Genomic DNA, 15,070 nt, shown 5'->3' with positions numbered 1-15,070 from the left:
GCCACTGCAGCGCTTGTTCTTTCTCTTGGTACGCAAAGCTACATATAGGGGTTAACTCGATAATGCAGTGGAGCGCATCTGGCTGGCTGTACACCACACAGCCTGTGTGCGAGTACGTTGATGCAATAATAATTCCAGTCACCAAGTCACTGGCATTAAAACCTGTTGCAAGAAAATTCACATCTGTTTGCCTTTATACATGTACATAGTTCAACAGTTCTTGTTGAAGACCCTGATGAGAAGGACAATAATTTCTGGTCATTATATTCAAATACAAAGCCACCAATTCTCAAAGTTATATAAAGTACTACCTTTATACTGACTGAACCATCAAACCAAGGTTCTAGAGATTTTTTTGATCAGGAATTACAGATAAATGCAATGCACTACAAATTTCTTAAGGATAGTCTTAAATGTTTATATCCCTCTTATGAATATTCATGAGTATTCTAGATAAACGGTTGGTGAATTCATGATCATGTGACAAAGTATAATTTCATTAGGAAAACACATCGCTGCAAGTAGCTCCATATTGCTTTCTCGCAGCTCTGTATATATATTTTTTCGATATACTTTCATGGGCAGAACTAAGCATGCTCACGCTCGATATTTTCTCTCAACGTTGAACTGCGCATGCTCCCTGACTTGACCCAGATCATCCGTAATCAATCATAAATAAATTTAAAAATACAAGCTCTTGCTCAAATGACTTTCCCCTACCGACAATTTGAAAAAACACTGTGGAATTGGGTCTAGATTACTATGCAGAAAATATAATTCCGACGACCATTCATACAGGATCCTTAAATTTTGAATAAATATACCTGGCAAGGTGAGTCAAAATCCGATACTAATTTTTAGAGCACAATAAGTTAGAATCTAGACAGGTCTATATTTAGCCTGCCCATATCTATTTACATTTTGAGTGCAACTGCAGCAACGGCCAACGCAGCTCAGCGGACCTCTCATTAAGTGCAGTCGGGTAGAAGCCGCGCGCAGCCTACCCAGGAACTGCCTAGCATTTATAGCTCAACAGGCCTAATGTTAGAGTAGGACTAGGTCCAGTAGATTTAGTTAACCATTAGCAAGGACTAGGTCCACAAGTTAAAGAGGGATATAAAACAAATATATCAGGCGTTTCTTTCGAATGCATAGTGTGAATTATTAATCCTCGGTTGGACAAGCAATGTGTTCTACATGTATTCGAGAAAAATAGTTATTGCCAATCCAACCTCAGATAAATAGTTCCCACTATACTTTCTCAAAGCCTGATGTATTTGTATGATATCTCTTTTATCTATCAACTCTACCTTCATGTAAATTTGTAACATACTTGTGAAAAAAAATAATAATGGGTCGCATGTCAAAAGGTGGTCCAATTTCGCAAAAAAAGGGAAAATTGGTTAAAAAAAAATTGATATGTTTATATAGGTATTTCCGTTCTGTAAATAATGAAAAAGTTTTGAGTCCAAAAATACATGTACCTTTGTTATTCCTTTTTTAAATGACTCATTAACTGCTAATTAATACATTGACATTCATGTACATGTAAATAAGAATTCTCAAATGCATTTTTCCAAAATTGGACCTGCTCCACAAAAATGGTGTCAAAAGTTAAAGCTGCATGTACAAGTACATGTACATTTGATCACCCTAGTATTTTGCATTTTCAATCTTGTAACATCAATAGTTAAATCCATAACAAAAACAAATAATCTGTTATTGTATACATATTAATTACACTAATTCATTAACAACGTTTAATTCTACTATCCCCCCCCCCCAAAAAAAAAAAATGACTGTCACCGTTTATAATTTTATAATTATGCTTGGCAAATTGACTACATAATTGGTAGGAAAGTTTGTTACACTGATACAAAAGTTTTATACTAAAAATTCAAGTTAGACATTAGATAATTAACCTAATTTCTCAAAATTACTAAATGATACTGTTGCAGATCAGAGCTACATGTACATGTAACTTGCACATGTACCTCACATCTGCATATTTTCGAAATTGTCAAATTTTAATAGTTCCTTCCTTTTAAATTACCTAGAAATATGAGGCTGACAGTCCTATTTCATATAATATAAAGTTATTAATTAAGTTTAATTAACATTCTATCATTCACCACCCCCACCAGCTCCGCATCCATTGGCTCCTCCACCCCCTGTAGTTTTTGTTCCTATATTATATACAATCTGATTTATATTAATATATTTGGCCTATAGTTCTAGCTTCAAAATGAGATATTAATCAACAGATGTGGCAACAATTTATCCACGACACGTGTGAAAAATTGTTCATCCTCCACCATTTTTGCTTTCAATGTGACCATTGGAGAGTTGTAGACATTACTAATACTAGTTCAATTTACTTATACTCAACAGGAGAGTTTTAACATTTGCAGTCTGACAAGTTTTCCAACACAAGTGTCTGACTCTAGTCTTACTAAGGTACATGAAACTAACAGATTTAAACAAAACAGACTTTGCTTGACATTGAAGTATTTACATAGAATGCCTCCCAAGCAAAAAGGTGTGGTATTTAAAATAATTTTCTCAACAAAAATATTCCGCATTTGAATAAACACGTTATGAAAAATGACTCCATTACAAACCACTTGATCATTGCAACTCTGTTCATCAGATCACAGAGGTGATCACTCTTTGCATCATACCTTATTACACCTGTGTGAAAACTCCCATATTTTCCTACAGCAATCAAATCCTGGCCCTCGTCATACTCTGTCAGCACATATCCACTAACCTGCAGCCCCCAAGTTCTATTGTTCTGGTCATGAAAGGTTGCAGACATCACCTCAGTCCACTGGTAGAGGGGCACATATAGTTGCCTATGCCAAAGGGTCTGAGATGATAAATGGCATATTCCAACGTGTACATCTCTTTAACATCAACAGCATGGAAAATGACTGGATACTCCTCGCAACAACTCTCATCCTGAAAAGAAAGATTATAACAAAATTAATAAGTTCATCTAAAAAAAAGGTATCATTTGTTATATAAACTGGGAAGTGGGAATGTACATGTACTTTGGGTCTGTTCTTGATGGGAGGAAATTGTCTGGGATGATGTGTACACATGGAAAGTTTATGAGCGATGGACCAGACAAAAAAAAAGAAATCATTTTATTTTGGGGGCTATCTATCACAACTAACTGCCTTAATATGCTACATTGGATAAGCTTTAACCCTAAATAGACTGGGCTATTTTGACGCCTAAGAAGACTGGGGGGGGGGCTGATTCAGCCCCCCCCCCCTTATGATCTCGGCCGTCGATCGCATGATCGCAATGAAAATCGGCACATGCGTTACCCATGGCATAATCTAGATCAAATTCTGCAAAAAATGTCATTGCTAATTAATGCATAAAATCAAGAGTTTGCTCTAATTAACTAAATAATGCCCCTAAAATGCTAATTTTTTGTACACAGACTCTTTATAGAGATCCCCGGGGGGGCCACTTACATTGACGAGTGGATACCATGCGCGACCAAAAAAACACGTAAAAAGGATGTCTTTTTCACGATAGGGCACGTTACGTACGTAACGTGATAAGGGTGTCAAAAACACAAAAATAATGAAAAAAGGGTATCTATTTCGCAAGGACAATTGCGTGTTTAGGGTCGAATTTGCGGGGATGATAAAACAAAATTAAAATGTTTTATAAAGGATGTCCTTTTTGCCCCAACACTTCGTGTTTAGAGTCCAATTTGCACAAGGTGTAGAAGGTGGGGTCGTACTAAACCAAAGCCGACGACCGAAGGACCCGTAACAATAAAACATTCCTGTACTTGTTTAGGGGTTCATTTCAGGGAATATTTGCCATGAATATTGTTTTGTTTTCAATACTTGTTAAGGGTAGGGTTTCACACGCCAATACTTGTTAAGGGGTGTATTTTCAGAATATGGAAATTACGTGTTTAGGGTGCTTTTCTAGACCCCATGGTCGCGCATGGTATCCACTCGTGAATGGAAGTGGCCCCCCCGGGTAGAGATCTAATCAAATGCATTTAATAAAATTTCAACATCACCTACATTTTCTTATGTATTTTGTTGTTTTTGAAATTTCTTATGTATTTCTGTTTTTCGAGTTTTTGTTTTTTTATTGTTTTTTCAATAAAAAATGTCGAGGAGTTTATTTTGACCATAAACAAGATAGAATCAATTGATTTTAATCAGTAAAAGGCAAAATAATGATACATTTATGAATTTTGGCTAAAAACACTATTTGCATTGAATTTGTACACAAATTCACGTTTTTGAGCAATTTTGGGTCTGCATGCACTTGTTGCGAAATGTTGCGTATTTTCGGAACCACGTACCCGGGGGTCACCATTTTTGTCTCAAAAGTTGTGCGAGGCTTGAAAGAAAAAGTCAGCGAGCGACGTGATCAAAATATTTTGCTCGGCAGATTTATAGCGAAAAATTGTGAGGGGGGCTGAATCAGCCCCCCCCCCCCCCAGTCTTCTTAGGGTTAACACTGCAACGACGGGGGATTTTTCCGGGGCTCTTTTTTAATTCCAAGGCCACTGTAATTTTTTCCCTGCAACTGACAAATGTTTTCATGTGAGACCACCCACAGGTGTGCAACTTCTTCAAGCGGCAATATCTCAATGAGCATACTACAGGAAAAATTGCTGGTTCATTCAGGAGCACAATGACCCCTATAAATGTGAAGTGGTTCTGAACTGTTAACAGATTTGGGGCACCAAGGGGAAGTAATGTATAATTTCACTTTTTAGTCTAATACCTTATTCTGCTGTTTATGCGATTTCATATGTAATCAAAGCCAAGTATTTCCAATGAAAGTGAAGATTTCACATATCAATTGTTCAACCAAAACTACTTGACAACTAGGAAATGGTCTATTAGCTCTGTTCAAATGTATCAAATTATTTCCCTTCTTTTCCCTTATTCAAACTGACAAGTGTTTATTCTGCTGAATATGACACATAAGCTTTCAGGAATGGGAAATTCACATTGTCAGCCAATAACAAAAAATCTAGGAACTATATGCACATTTACATGAATGCCTAGACCCAGGTGCCTAGATCACTTTTCCAAATTTCAAATTGATATGCAAATGCATTTAAATTCTCATATTGTTCCTATGCCCACCTGTCTTTCTGGGTGTTTAATGTATTTCAAGTTCCACTGCATACGGCTTGTAGCAAGACGAGGTAGTTCCAATTCAGGGACTTTCATCTGGAATCTGAAGATACCAGACTGGTCACGCCCATTCGTCAAGGAGACCACATCAACGTTCCTTAAGCAGGATTCCAACACCTCACCATCATCAAAACCTTGCAGATATCTAGGGGTGCAGGTGATTAGGGTAGGCACTATTAGTTCCATTGCATAGCGACTCAAGACAAAGACAGAGCCGTCTCTACCAGGTCCCTCAAAAACTTGGCCGATGTAACCCAGGATGTTAGTTTGATGGAGCTGTACGAGATGTCTAAGGTTCTCTAAGACCACAAATCCATCATAGGGCACTTTGACAAACCAATCAAACTCTTCTACAAAACTATATGCCTCCTTCAGCAGGATCTTAGTCCTTGACCAAGAGTGAGATTCCCCAGGTTTAAGGTCTGTTCGAAGAATGTTTGCTTGCACATGGATGGACCTGTCGCTCACAAACAGAACCCTGCTGCAGTGTTTCCCCCATGTATTTTGTAGGGTTGTGCTGTACGTGGCATAGCTTGCAACGTCCAGTCCTGCAAGTGCAACCATGCAGAGGATCTTCGTCTTGTCCTTGGAAGATTGAGCATCGAGGGAAGTATCAAAAGCATTTCCTGAGCCTATATCCTTTAAGTCTCCATGGAGTCCTGTCACTTCCTTCCCGTTTTCCTCTCCCTCCGCATTCTCACGCTTTGCCCTACCCATATTCTCATTTCCTTCATGACTGAGCCACTCTTCTATACTGCCATCATCATTGCCATTAATTCTGCCATCACCTTTCTGCTTCGTCTTCTCCGAGTCTCTCCTCTTGAGGAGCGATACAAAGTAGAAGGTGGTCCCTCCCAATGAGTATTCGGGATCGGGCGCGATGCTTGGCATGACCAATGCCTGGTACTGCAACAGACTGATGGCTGAAAGTACTCCAGTGAGCAGTCCTAGTGATAAAGGAACAATATTCTTCCAATTCATCTCATGTGTGAGGGTACTGCTCTTGGTGTGACATCCATTAGATGAACTGAAAGAGAGACACACAAAAAAGGGAAGACCGAATTAAGAAAATATACAGTAGTATATGCCTAGATCTTGATAAAATTACCGGTAATCATTCCCCTCCTTCTGTATTTCCCAAGTTAGGTGAATGTAATACTGATTTGGTTGAATTTCTTGATTAATAACAATGCCATTTAAGGCCAATTCTTTTCAACACTCAATGTATCTAGACAAACACAAAGTATGTACACTGTAGGTACAAGTAACTTCATGTACACATTTTTCAGCTTTATGTCAGACATTAAACTTCAGAGAATTTTGTTTACAATGTACATGTAGAACCCTACATTTATTACAAGATTATGACACCTCAAAACCCCCAAATTTAAGGAAAAAATATATCATGAACATATATTATTTATATTATGGCCGGAAAGAGTATATGCTCCCAAGTAATTTGATACCATATTTATATGGTATCTGTAAACGCTTGGATGATCAGGAGGTATTATTTGCAGTGATGTAAATTTTGATTTGCGCCAAAGTAAAGCAAGACTGTAATGAATGAATTCAGAAGTCAATGATGCCATAATCCAACAAGAGTTGCATTAGAATCTACTCCAAGAAACTTTTTCATAAATTTACATTATAAGTGTTTAAGAAACACTTAGCCTTACGTCTATTAGTATCAATTCTCAAGTTAATTTCATTGAAAAGGGATTTGCAATATATGTTTACTAACTCACTCAGGAGTCTCAGTTACTGCGGCAGCCCGAACACAGTAGACTTTTTGGGGTCGGGTTGCTTTATAAGTAAGATAAATCGTAGCTGTCGTATTTTGGGTTTATTTTTATCATCCATGTTTTTGTAATTTCAAGATGAAAATAATGCATCGGTGTACTCCGGTGGGAATGATAGGTTCCCTTCAGGACCTCGACACAATCTGAAGCCGTGTCGAGGTCCCCGCGGCAAGAGTCTTAGTAACTTATGTAGGATAGTGACGGAGGGGATGCCGCAGAGCCAGATTTATTTAACAATTTCTGACATTTTACTATCATATGTAGGCCTATTCGTGAGAGAAGCCAACGCAGTTCGGCGTAACAACCAAATACAGAGACTGAAGCTTTTGGTCTAGGCAGACATGGGTACTCTCCAAAATGGGGTAAAATGTGGTGGCAATAGTAGGGAGATCCCAAGATTTTTCTTTCTCATCAACAACTTCATTAGGACAAGTCCACCCCAACAAAAAGTTGATTTGAATAAAAAAAAGAAAGTTATGACATTTTCAATTTTCGCTTAATTTCACAAAATAGTTATATGCACATCCCGGCCATATGCAAATGAGGGAACTCATGAAATCATTCGCTCACTATTTCTTTTGCATTTTATTATATGAAATATTCGAATTTTCTCATTTTCCTGTGAAACAAAGTTTGATTTCTCCCTGAACATGTTTACCATTGTTTGACATTTTATGGTTCAGTCAAGATGGTCCTTATTGTCAAATCTGTAAAAATTGAAATATTGTATAATTCAAACAATAAAAAACAAAAGAAATAGTGAGGGACATCATCGATTCTTTCATTTGCATGTGACTAAATTGTGCATATAAGTATCTATTTTGTGAAAAATAAACAAAACTTTAATAAGTCATAACTTTCTCATTTTACATCCGATTTTGATGAAATTTTCAGCATTATGCTTGTTCAATTGTTCTCTATTGATTCAAATCAACATTTTTCTGAGGCAGACTTGACCTTTAAACTGTCAGATTTTTTTCAGATCTTGATGAAAATAGTGCAAAATAGAAATCTACCAAATTTCAAGGTAATCCATGAATCGGTTTTGAGTAATAATCTAATGAATTTCAAATGAAATTCAGCCAAATGCTCCCAATAGGCTCTGTAGTATAATTTGTCACAACACACACAGCTGAAACACACGACCACACACAGAGTGCAGATATTTTGTGTGCAGTTCTGCATCGGGCTTTATGGAGTAGTGGGGGTATTTTTAAATCAATCCTGACACTTAAAGGACTAATGGAAAGGCGAAAAATTAGTATTTCCATTGGATTTGCCATTATCAATACTACAAATAAAAAAAGTTCATTCAAAAGATACGAGACTTTGAACTTGCTTTTTGAATGCCACATCAAAATTATGGTAGTAACCAAATGTAAACTATTCGTTATTTGGAGCATTTTATTCTCTTTAATTTGATACCAAAATCATTAAATTTGGATAACGGGATCATAAGTCAGAAATGCGTTGAACTTCGATTTTTCCCTCAAAACCATGACCATTTTTGGCTGTGTTAAAGCGGTGAAAGTGGCAAAATGTTTTGCTCTGTGTGCAGTCACCCTAGCTATAGCACCCCAATAAAAGGGGAAAAAATAAATTAGATCTATGCACTTACCTCAATATGGTACCTCAGGCGATGTTCGTGCAGGCTCCACTCCACTTCACTACCGCTACACTATGCTCCACCTACCCGAACATCGGGACAGTGAACTAGATCGGATATTCCGAGTCATAAAAGGTGGGATGGCAATCATGGTTATCGTAAAAATTAAAGAAAAAAAATATAAAGAGGGATATGAATGACTTAAAGGTAAATTCCAGTTTTGGGAACGATCTCAAAATGACTTTTTACAGAATTTAATATAATGATCACCAAAGTGTCTGTTTGTATGAATAAAAAATATGTGCCAAAGGATTCTGGAAGAAATTGTGTAATTGCTGAGAAATAAGCAAAATAAGCGCGGATTCGGTCACTTCCGTCGGGTCTTTATTCCAGCAATAATAATACACTGTCCCACGTGTGCCTATCTGTGTAGGCGATCTTCAGTGTGATCGTTTTTTAGCTAGATATTATGATTTAACAAAGTTCAGTTTATGTAACTGTACCAGATCTAGATCCACGATGATATATTAATATTTTACCTTGGTTTTACTGACTTTCTCACGAAATCAGTGTTTTACTGCAACTACGTTCATTTAGCTTTAATATCTTACTTTACACCCGTATTTCACTCCGTGTCCATCCTCCGGTTATCCTCAAAATTTGTGATTTTGGGCCAGTATCTTTTTCCTCACACGTATTATTCACGGCCAATTTCGAAAACATCGCATGCGATCGCGATCGATCAGCGACCGTCGTAAGTAAGATATTGTAGCATAATGAGTTATACCTTTAAGATGTATGTCATAATTTGATCGTAGAGGGCGATATTTTTATGTTGTGATACTTGGTATGGAGAAGTACGTCAGTTCGCTCGGAGCTGTGATGACGTGCAGTTGTAAATAGTAGCTCCCGATATTAAACTAAGACTTACACCGTACACTAGATCTTTCCACTGTGCTTTCTTTATAAGGTGAGTGTTAGTGCTTGATTCGATGTATTTCAGAGAGGTCTGAGAGGAAGAGAGTGTACCACGTTATACAATAGACTTTTGTGAGAGAATCTGCCCCCCCAAAACAATTGAATGAGTGAAGAACAGCGTGGACCGGGTTCTAGAGACTGCGAGACGGCAGAACGCTACCCCGACAGAGCTCGGTTACGCCACAATATTAAGTCATTCATATCCCTCTTTATATTTTTTTTCTTTAATTTTTACGATGACCATGATTGCCATCCCACCTTTTGTGACTCGGAATATCCAATCTAGTTCACTGTCCCGATGTTCGGGTAGGTGGAGCGTAGTGTAGCGGTAGTGAAGTGGAGTGGAGCCTGCACGAACATCGCCTGAGGTACTCAAATATGGATGAAGGTCTATCATAAAGCAGAATCCTAACAGTAACATCAAGGCACAAACTGGACCCTCAGAAAAAAAGAAAAGTTCTGTCTCATTCGTAAATGGCCGATCGATACCAAGAACGAACGCGACATAATTAACTTTTCCTTTTTGTTTTGAGGGTCCAGTTAGTGCCTCGATGTCAGGATTCTTTAAGAGATAGACCTTCATCCATATTGAGGCAAGTGCATTATTTCTTTTGGCATTATCCAGTAGCGTACCGTGACTCGGAGACAAAGCATTGGGGGGGCAAAGCATTAATGTTCACAGACAATGCACTGCCCCCCCAATGCTTTGTCTCCTGCGGTTCACGGTACGCTACTGGCATTATCCTGGTTTAAGTCACCACTCCATTCACAGCCGTTCATTTCATCAGCGGCAGTGACTCCTTTCATCTCCCATCAACTTTTTTGTACACAACGAGCGCACACACACTGACACACACGAGAGAGACGACTTATTTCAGGATAAGGTCAGGACTTTCTTTTTTCTCCTTTTATTTGGGGTGCTATTGCGACCCCATTCTACCCCATTTTGGAGAGTACCCAGGTCTGCCTACTATTACACGGACGAGTCCTGGGGCTGGGCTTCGGCCCGCAAAGCAGGCCGGAGCTCCCTGGGCCTGGGTTAGCCCACTCACACATGCATGCGAGGTTAGCCACGAAGTATCCGGGCTGACGCCCGCGCCCGGCCCCGCAAGCCAAGGCCAGGCTAACCCAGGGAACTCCCGCCCGCGCAGGAGCTCCCTGGGTTAAGGCCAGGCCAGTTGGGCCCGGGTCTTAACGTAACAAAAGTTAGACTTAGTCTTAGAGGAGACCTACCGTACCGTACCTCCCTGTGCCAGGCTTATCTAGATAATTAGGCCTTCTCGTCATCCAAGTCACTGGGGACAAACTTGAGACACACCTCAAATATCAGCAAACTTTCAATGGAATCCACGGTTGGAAGATTTTCAAAAGAAATCTATTGTTCGCGGTGCGAAACGGTGCGAAGCTTCTCACTGAACGGGGACTTCCTTCCACCACACGTTTTCCCATTGACACAATGACAAATGACTCGGACACTTTTTCAAACGACAATAATAGTCTTTTTCTTTTCTCTCCTGTGGCTGTATATTCTTCCAAGTTGATGAAACAATGATCAAAAACACTAAATAAAACAAAATTAATCACATTAAAAACACTATTTAACTGTCTAATTACTCCTCGTGATCCGAGTCCCCTTCCCGTGTTGAGACTGCCAATTTCCCATAGGAGGGGACTCGGATAACGAGTAATAGTACTCCTCGTTATCCAAGTCCCCTCCTATGAGAAATTGGACAGTCTTAACACGGGAAGGGGACTCGGATCACGAGGAGTAATAAGACAGTTAAATAGTGTTTTTAATGTGATTTTCATTGATTTTAATGATTCTTATTATCGAAAATATTCATTTATCATCTCTAGGAAACTGTCTAAAAGTGGCAGAGTGGTTTTGAAGAGGAGGGAAATGAGGGGTAGATGAATATCAACGGGTTAATTGCCGTTTTGTATTTTTAGGAGAGGGGACTTGGATCACGAGTAATAGTACTCCTCGTTATCCAAGTCCCCTCCTATGAGAAATTGGACAGTCTTAACACGGGAAGGGGACTCGGATCACGAGGAGTAATAAGACAGTTAAATAGTGTTTTTAATGTGATTTTCATTGATTTTAATGATTCTTATTATCGAAAATATTCATTTATCATCTCTAGGAAACTGTCTAAAAGTGGCAGAGTGGTTTTGAAGAGGAGGGAAATGAGGGGTAGATGAATATCAACGGGTTAATTGCCGTTTTGTATTTTTAGGAGAGGGGACTTGGATCACGAGTAATAGTACTCCTCGTTATCCAAGTCCCCTCCTATGAGAAATTGGACAGTCTTAACACGGGAAGGGGACTCGGATCACGAGGAGTAATAAGACAGTTTAATAGTGTTTTTAATGTGATTTTCATTGATTTTAATGATTCTTATTATCGAAAATATTCATTTATCATCTCTAGGAAACTGTCTAAAAGTGGCAGAGTGGTTTTGAAGAGGAGGGAAATGAGGGGTAGATGAATATCAACGGGTTAATTGCCGTTTTGTATTTTTAGGAGAGGGGACTTGGATCACGAGTAATAGTACTCCTCGTTATCCAAGTCCCCTCCTATGAGAAATTGGACAGTCTTAACACGGGAAGGGGACTCGGATCACGAGGAGTAATAAGACAGTTTAATAGTGTTTTTAATGTGATTTTCATTGATTTTAATGATTCTTATTATCGAAAATATTCATTTATCATCTCTAGGAAACTGTCTAAAAGTGGCAGAGTGGTTTTGAAGAGGAGGGAAATGAGGGGTAGATGAATATCAACGGGTTAATTGCCGTTTTGTATTTTTAGGAGAGGGGACTTGGATCACGAGTAATAGTACTCCTCGTTATCCAAGTCCCCTCCTACGAGAAATTGGACAGTCTTAATTAACACGGGAAGGGGACTCGGATCACGAGGAATAATAAGACAGTTTAATAGTGTTTTTAATGTGATTTTCATTGATTTTAATGATTCTTATTATCGAAAATATTCATTTATCATCTCTAGGAAACTGTCTAAAAGTGGCAGAGTGGTTTTGAAGAGGAGGGAAATGAGGGGTAGATGAATATCAACGGGGTTAATTGCCTTTTTATTTTAGAGGGGGGACTTGGATCACGAGGAGTAATTATGCAGACATTCTTTTTACCTAACGAAATAAAGCAATGGAGAATGTTAAGAGGGAGATGCAATTTGATTTATTTAGTAAAAACGTGATAGACGAAATAAAGCAAAATCATAAGAAACATATATATGAAAAGATAGCATAAAAAGTACGACGAAATAAAGCTATAAGGACTGAAAAAGAAGTAGATGCAATCCTGATTTATTTAGTAAATTAGGAATCAACGAAATAAAGCAATGGAGACTGAAGAGGGATCTAGGGCCTATTGATTTATTTAGTAAAACACGTAGACGAAATAAAGCAAATTTTATATTGTGAGAAACATAAAAAAGATGAATATAATCCTAATTTATTTATATGAAAAGTACTATAGTTTACGGATTAAAGCAATATGGATTGAAAAGAAGTAGATGCAATTCTGATTTATTTAGTAAATAAGGAATCAACGAAATAAAGCAATTGAGACTGAAGAGGATTATAGGGCTTATTGATTTATTTAGTAAAAACGTAGACGAAATAAAGCAAATTTGATATTGTAAGAAACATAAGAAGATGAATATAATCCTGATTTATTTATATGAAAAGTAATAGTTTACGAACTAAAGTAATAGAGAATGATGCAAATTCTGATTTATTACGCCAATAAAGTGGAGACTGAAAAGAGACAAGTAACACACAACTACGAGGTTGGTAGAGACAGGTAGGACATGTTTTACGTTGTGAAAAATTGTCCGTGGATCCGAGTCACCGGGGACTTGGATCACGATAATGCCGATAATTACTCAATTCAATCCAATTAAAATGTCTGTCAGCATCAGATCGAGTGAAATTGCTGATCATTCCACGTGCGCGTGCACATTTTGTTTACATGTCGATCGCGGATTATGACGAGCTCGATGAGGTCGGTGTCATAGCCGAATTATCCGGGCAGTCGATTGGTACCGGCAGAGCTAATCGGCGGCTCTTTTACCCGCTGATTTATTCCGGATTTTGTATGGTGGTACTGGCGCGATCGTCATCGCCGATTTGTTCCGATCCGCCGTCAACACCCCTATAGCAAAATGTGATAATCTAGTCGTCGTTTTCAACCAATTAGCTCGTTCAAATCAACCGCACTCACAGAACAGACACAGTTGCCGATTTGAGAATCCAAATAACGGGAATTTACAATATATTTTAACAATTGATTAAAGGACAAGTCTACCCCAACAAAAAATAGGTAAAAATGGCAGAGGTAACAATGGCAAAGGAAAAAATGGCAGAGGTAAAAATGACAGAGGTAAAGATGACATGCTACAGCAACAAGGAAGAGAGAGGGAGCATTTTGACCTTGCACTGACTCTTGTCGATGAAATGAGCTATATATATGAACTAATTACATATTATTTGTCTTGTTTTTCATCATTATATTAGGTTTCTAATTTATCGTTGATATGATTAAACTCAAAAATTGTGTTGCCAATATTATTTCAATTAGTAAGTAATGAAAGGATTTATCTTGGCCTGTTCGTAAGTAGAACAGCGCTTCACATGCAAACCCAACGATTTTTAATGTAAACACCAATATGCGCTGCCATTAACCCACTGAAATATACAAGTTTGAGATTACTTAGAACCACTTCCATAACAGAAAAATAACAAACATTCTGTAATAAAGGTAATTTTCTTTACTTCCACATCATAATGGATCCGAATAGATATAGATATGACTCATAGTTTAATGTAAATGATGCAATTATAGCAATTATTGTTCAGTGTTTTAAGTAATAACTCATTGCAGCTAGTCCAAGTGAATGTCAGGTTCCCAAACAAGTTTCTATGGTACGGATACCGCATGAATTTGGAAATGTGTAGTGAATAAATTGTATGGGTGTTTCTTACGCTCTAAAAAATGTTGGGAAACACACTGTCCACACAACAATTGGTTCAAACTTTATCCAATTCTGGGCAGTTTTAAACCAATAATGTGTGCTTTGGGTGAAAACTACACAGTAGGCCTATTGGTTGAAAACTACCCAGAGTTGGATTATTTTTTTAACCAATTGTTGTGTGGACAGTAATTTGGCTGACATTTTAAGAGTGAAGGTACCATTCTATCAACCTCTTTTGAAGGGGAAGTTCGCTCTGACGAATAGTTGTAAAAAATTGCAGAAAAATATATTGGTGAAGGTTGTAGGAAAATCCATTAAATATTAAGAAAGTTATTAGAAGTTTAAGTTTTTGTTTTGATCTGTGATATATATTTGTCTGTTAATATACCGAAGGACAATAAAAAACCGTCTTCCTTTTTTTTTAGCAAATGACATTTCATTGTTTTTTTTTAATCACACCATATGAAGAGTTTAGTTGCAAAAGGGGTTAGGTCCAC

General features: G+C 37.9%; 1 protein-coding gene across 3 annotated transcripts; it reads right to left on the bottom strand.

Moving 5' to 3' along the window:
* Positions 1–394: 394 nt before the first annotated feature.
* Positions 395–11,272, bottom strand: LOC129275032 (glycoprotein-N-acetylgalactosamine 3-beta-galactosyltransferase 1-like). 3 transcript variants are annotated; one of them, XM_064108981.1, is made up of 3 exons: positions 10,817–11,272; positions 5,142–6,219; positions 395–2,961 (listed from the first exon to the last, which is right to left on the bottom strand). In XM_064108981.1, the coding sequence occupies exons 2-3, from the start codon at positions 6,171–6,173 to the stop codon at positions 2,818–2,820; spliced, it is 1,176 nt and encodes a 391-aa protein (XP_063965051.1). In that variant the 5' UTR covers positions 6,174–6,219; positions 10,817–11,272; the 3' UTR covers positions 395–2,817. The 3 variants fall into 3 exon arrangements, with proteins under 3 accessions (XP_063965051.1, XP_063965050.1, XP_063965049.1); XM_064108980.1 differs by having other exon boundaries at positions 10,812–11,241; XM_064108979.1 differs by having other exon boundaries at positions 10,822–11,141.
* Between the last annotated feature and the right edge of the window lie 3,798 nt (positions 11,273–15,070).

Source organism: Lytechinus pictus, chromosome 13 (genome assembly GCF_037042905.1).
Source record: "Lytechinus pictus isolate F3 Inbred chromosome 13, Lp3.0, whole genome shotgun sequence".
Lineage (NCBI taxonomy): Eukaryota > Metazoa > Echinodermata > Echinoidea > Temnopleuroida > Toxopneustidae > Lytechinus > Lytechinus pictus.
The sequence above is the reverse complement of the archived record's forward strand: the minus strand, read 5'-3'. Positions and strand labels throughout refer to the sequence as shown.

What these genes read in the sequence shown, in the direction of transcription:
- LOC129275032 (XM_064108979.1), bottom strand. Translation starts at nt 10,865, where the DNA reads ATGACGAGAAGGCCTAATTATCTAGATAAGCCTGGCACAGGGAG. An exon ending in GATAAGCCTGGCACAGGGAG is followed by an intron (nt 6,220 to 10,821) that starts GTACGGTACGGT and finishes TCTCTCTTTCAG; the next exon opens with TTCATCTAATGGATGTCACA. An exon ending in TTAAACACCCAGAAAGACAG is followed by an intron (nt 2,962 to 5,141) that starts GTGGGCATAGGA and finishes CTTTCTTTTCAG; the next exon opens with GATGAGAGTTGTTGCGAGGA.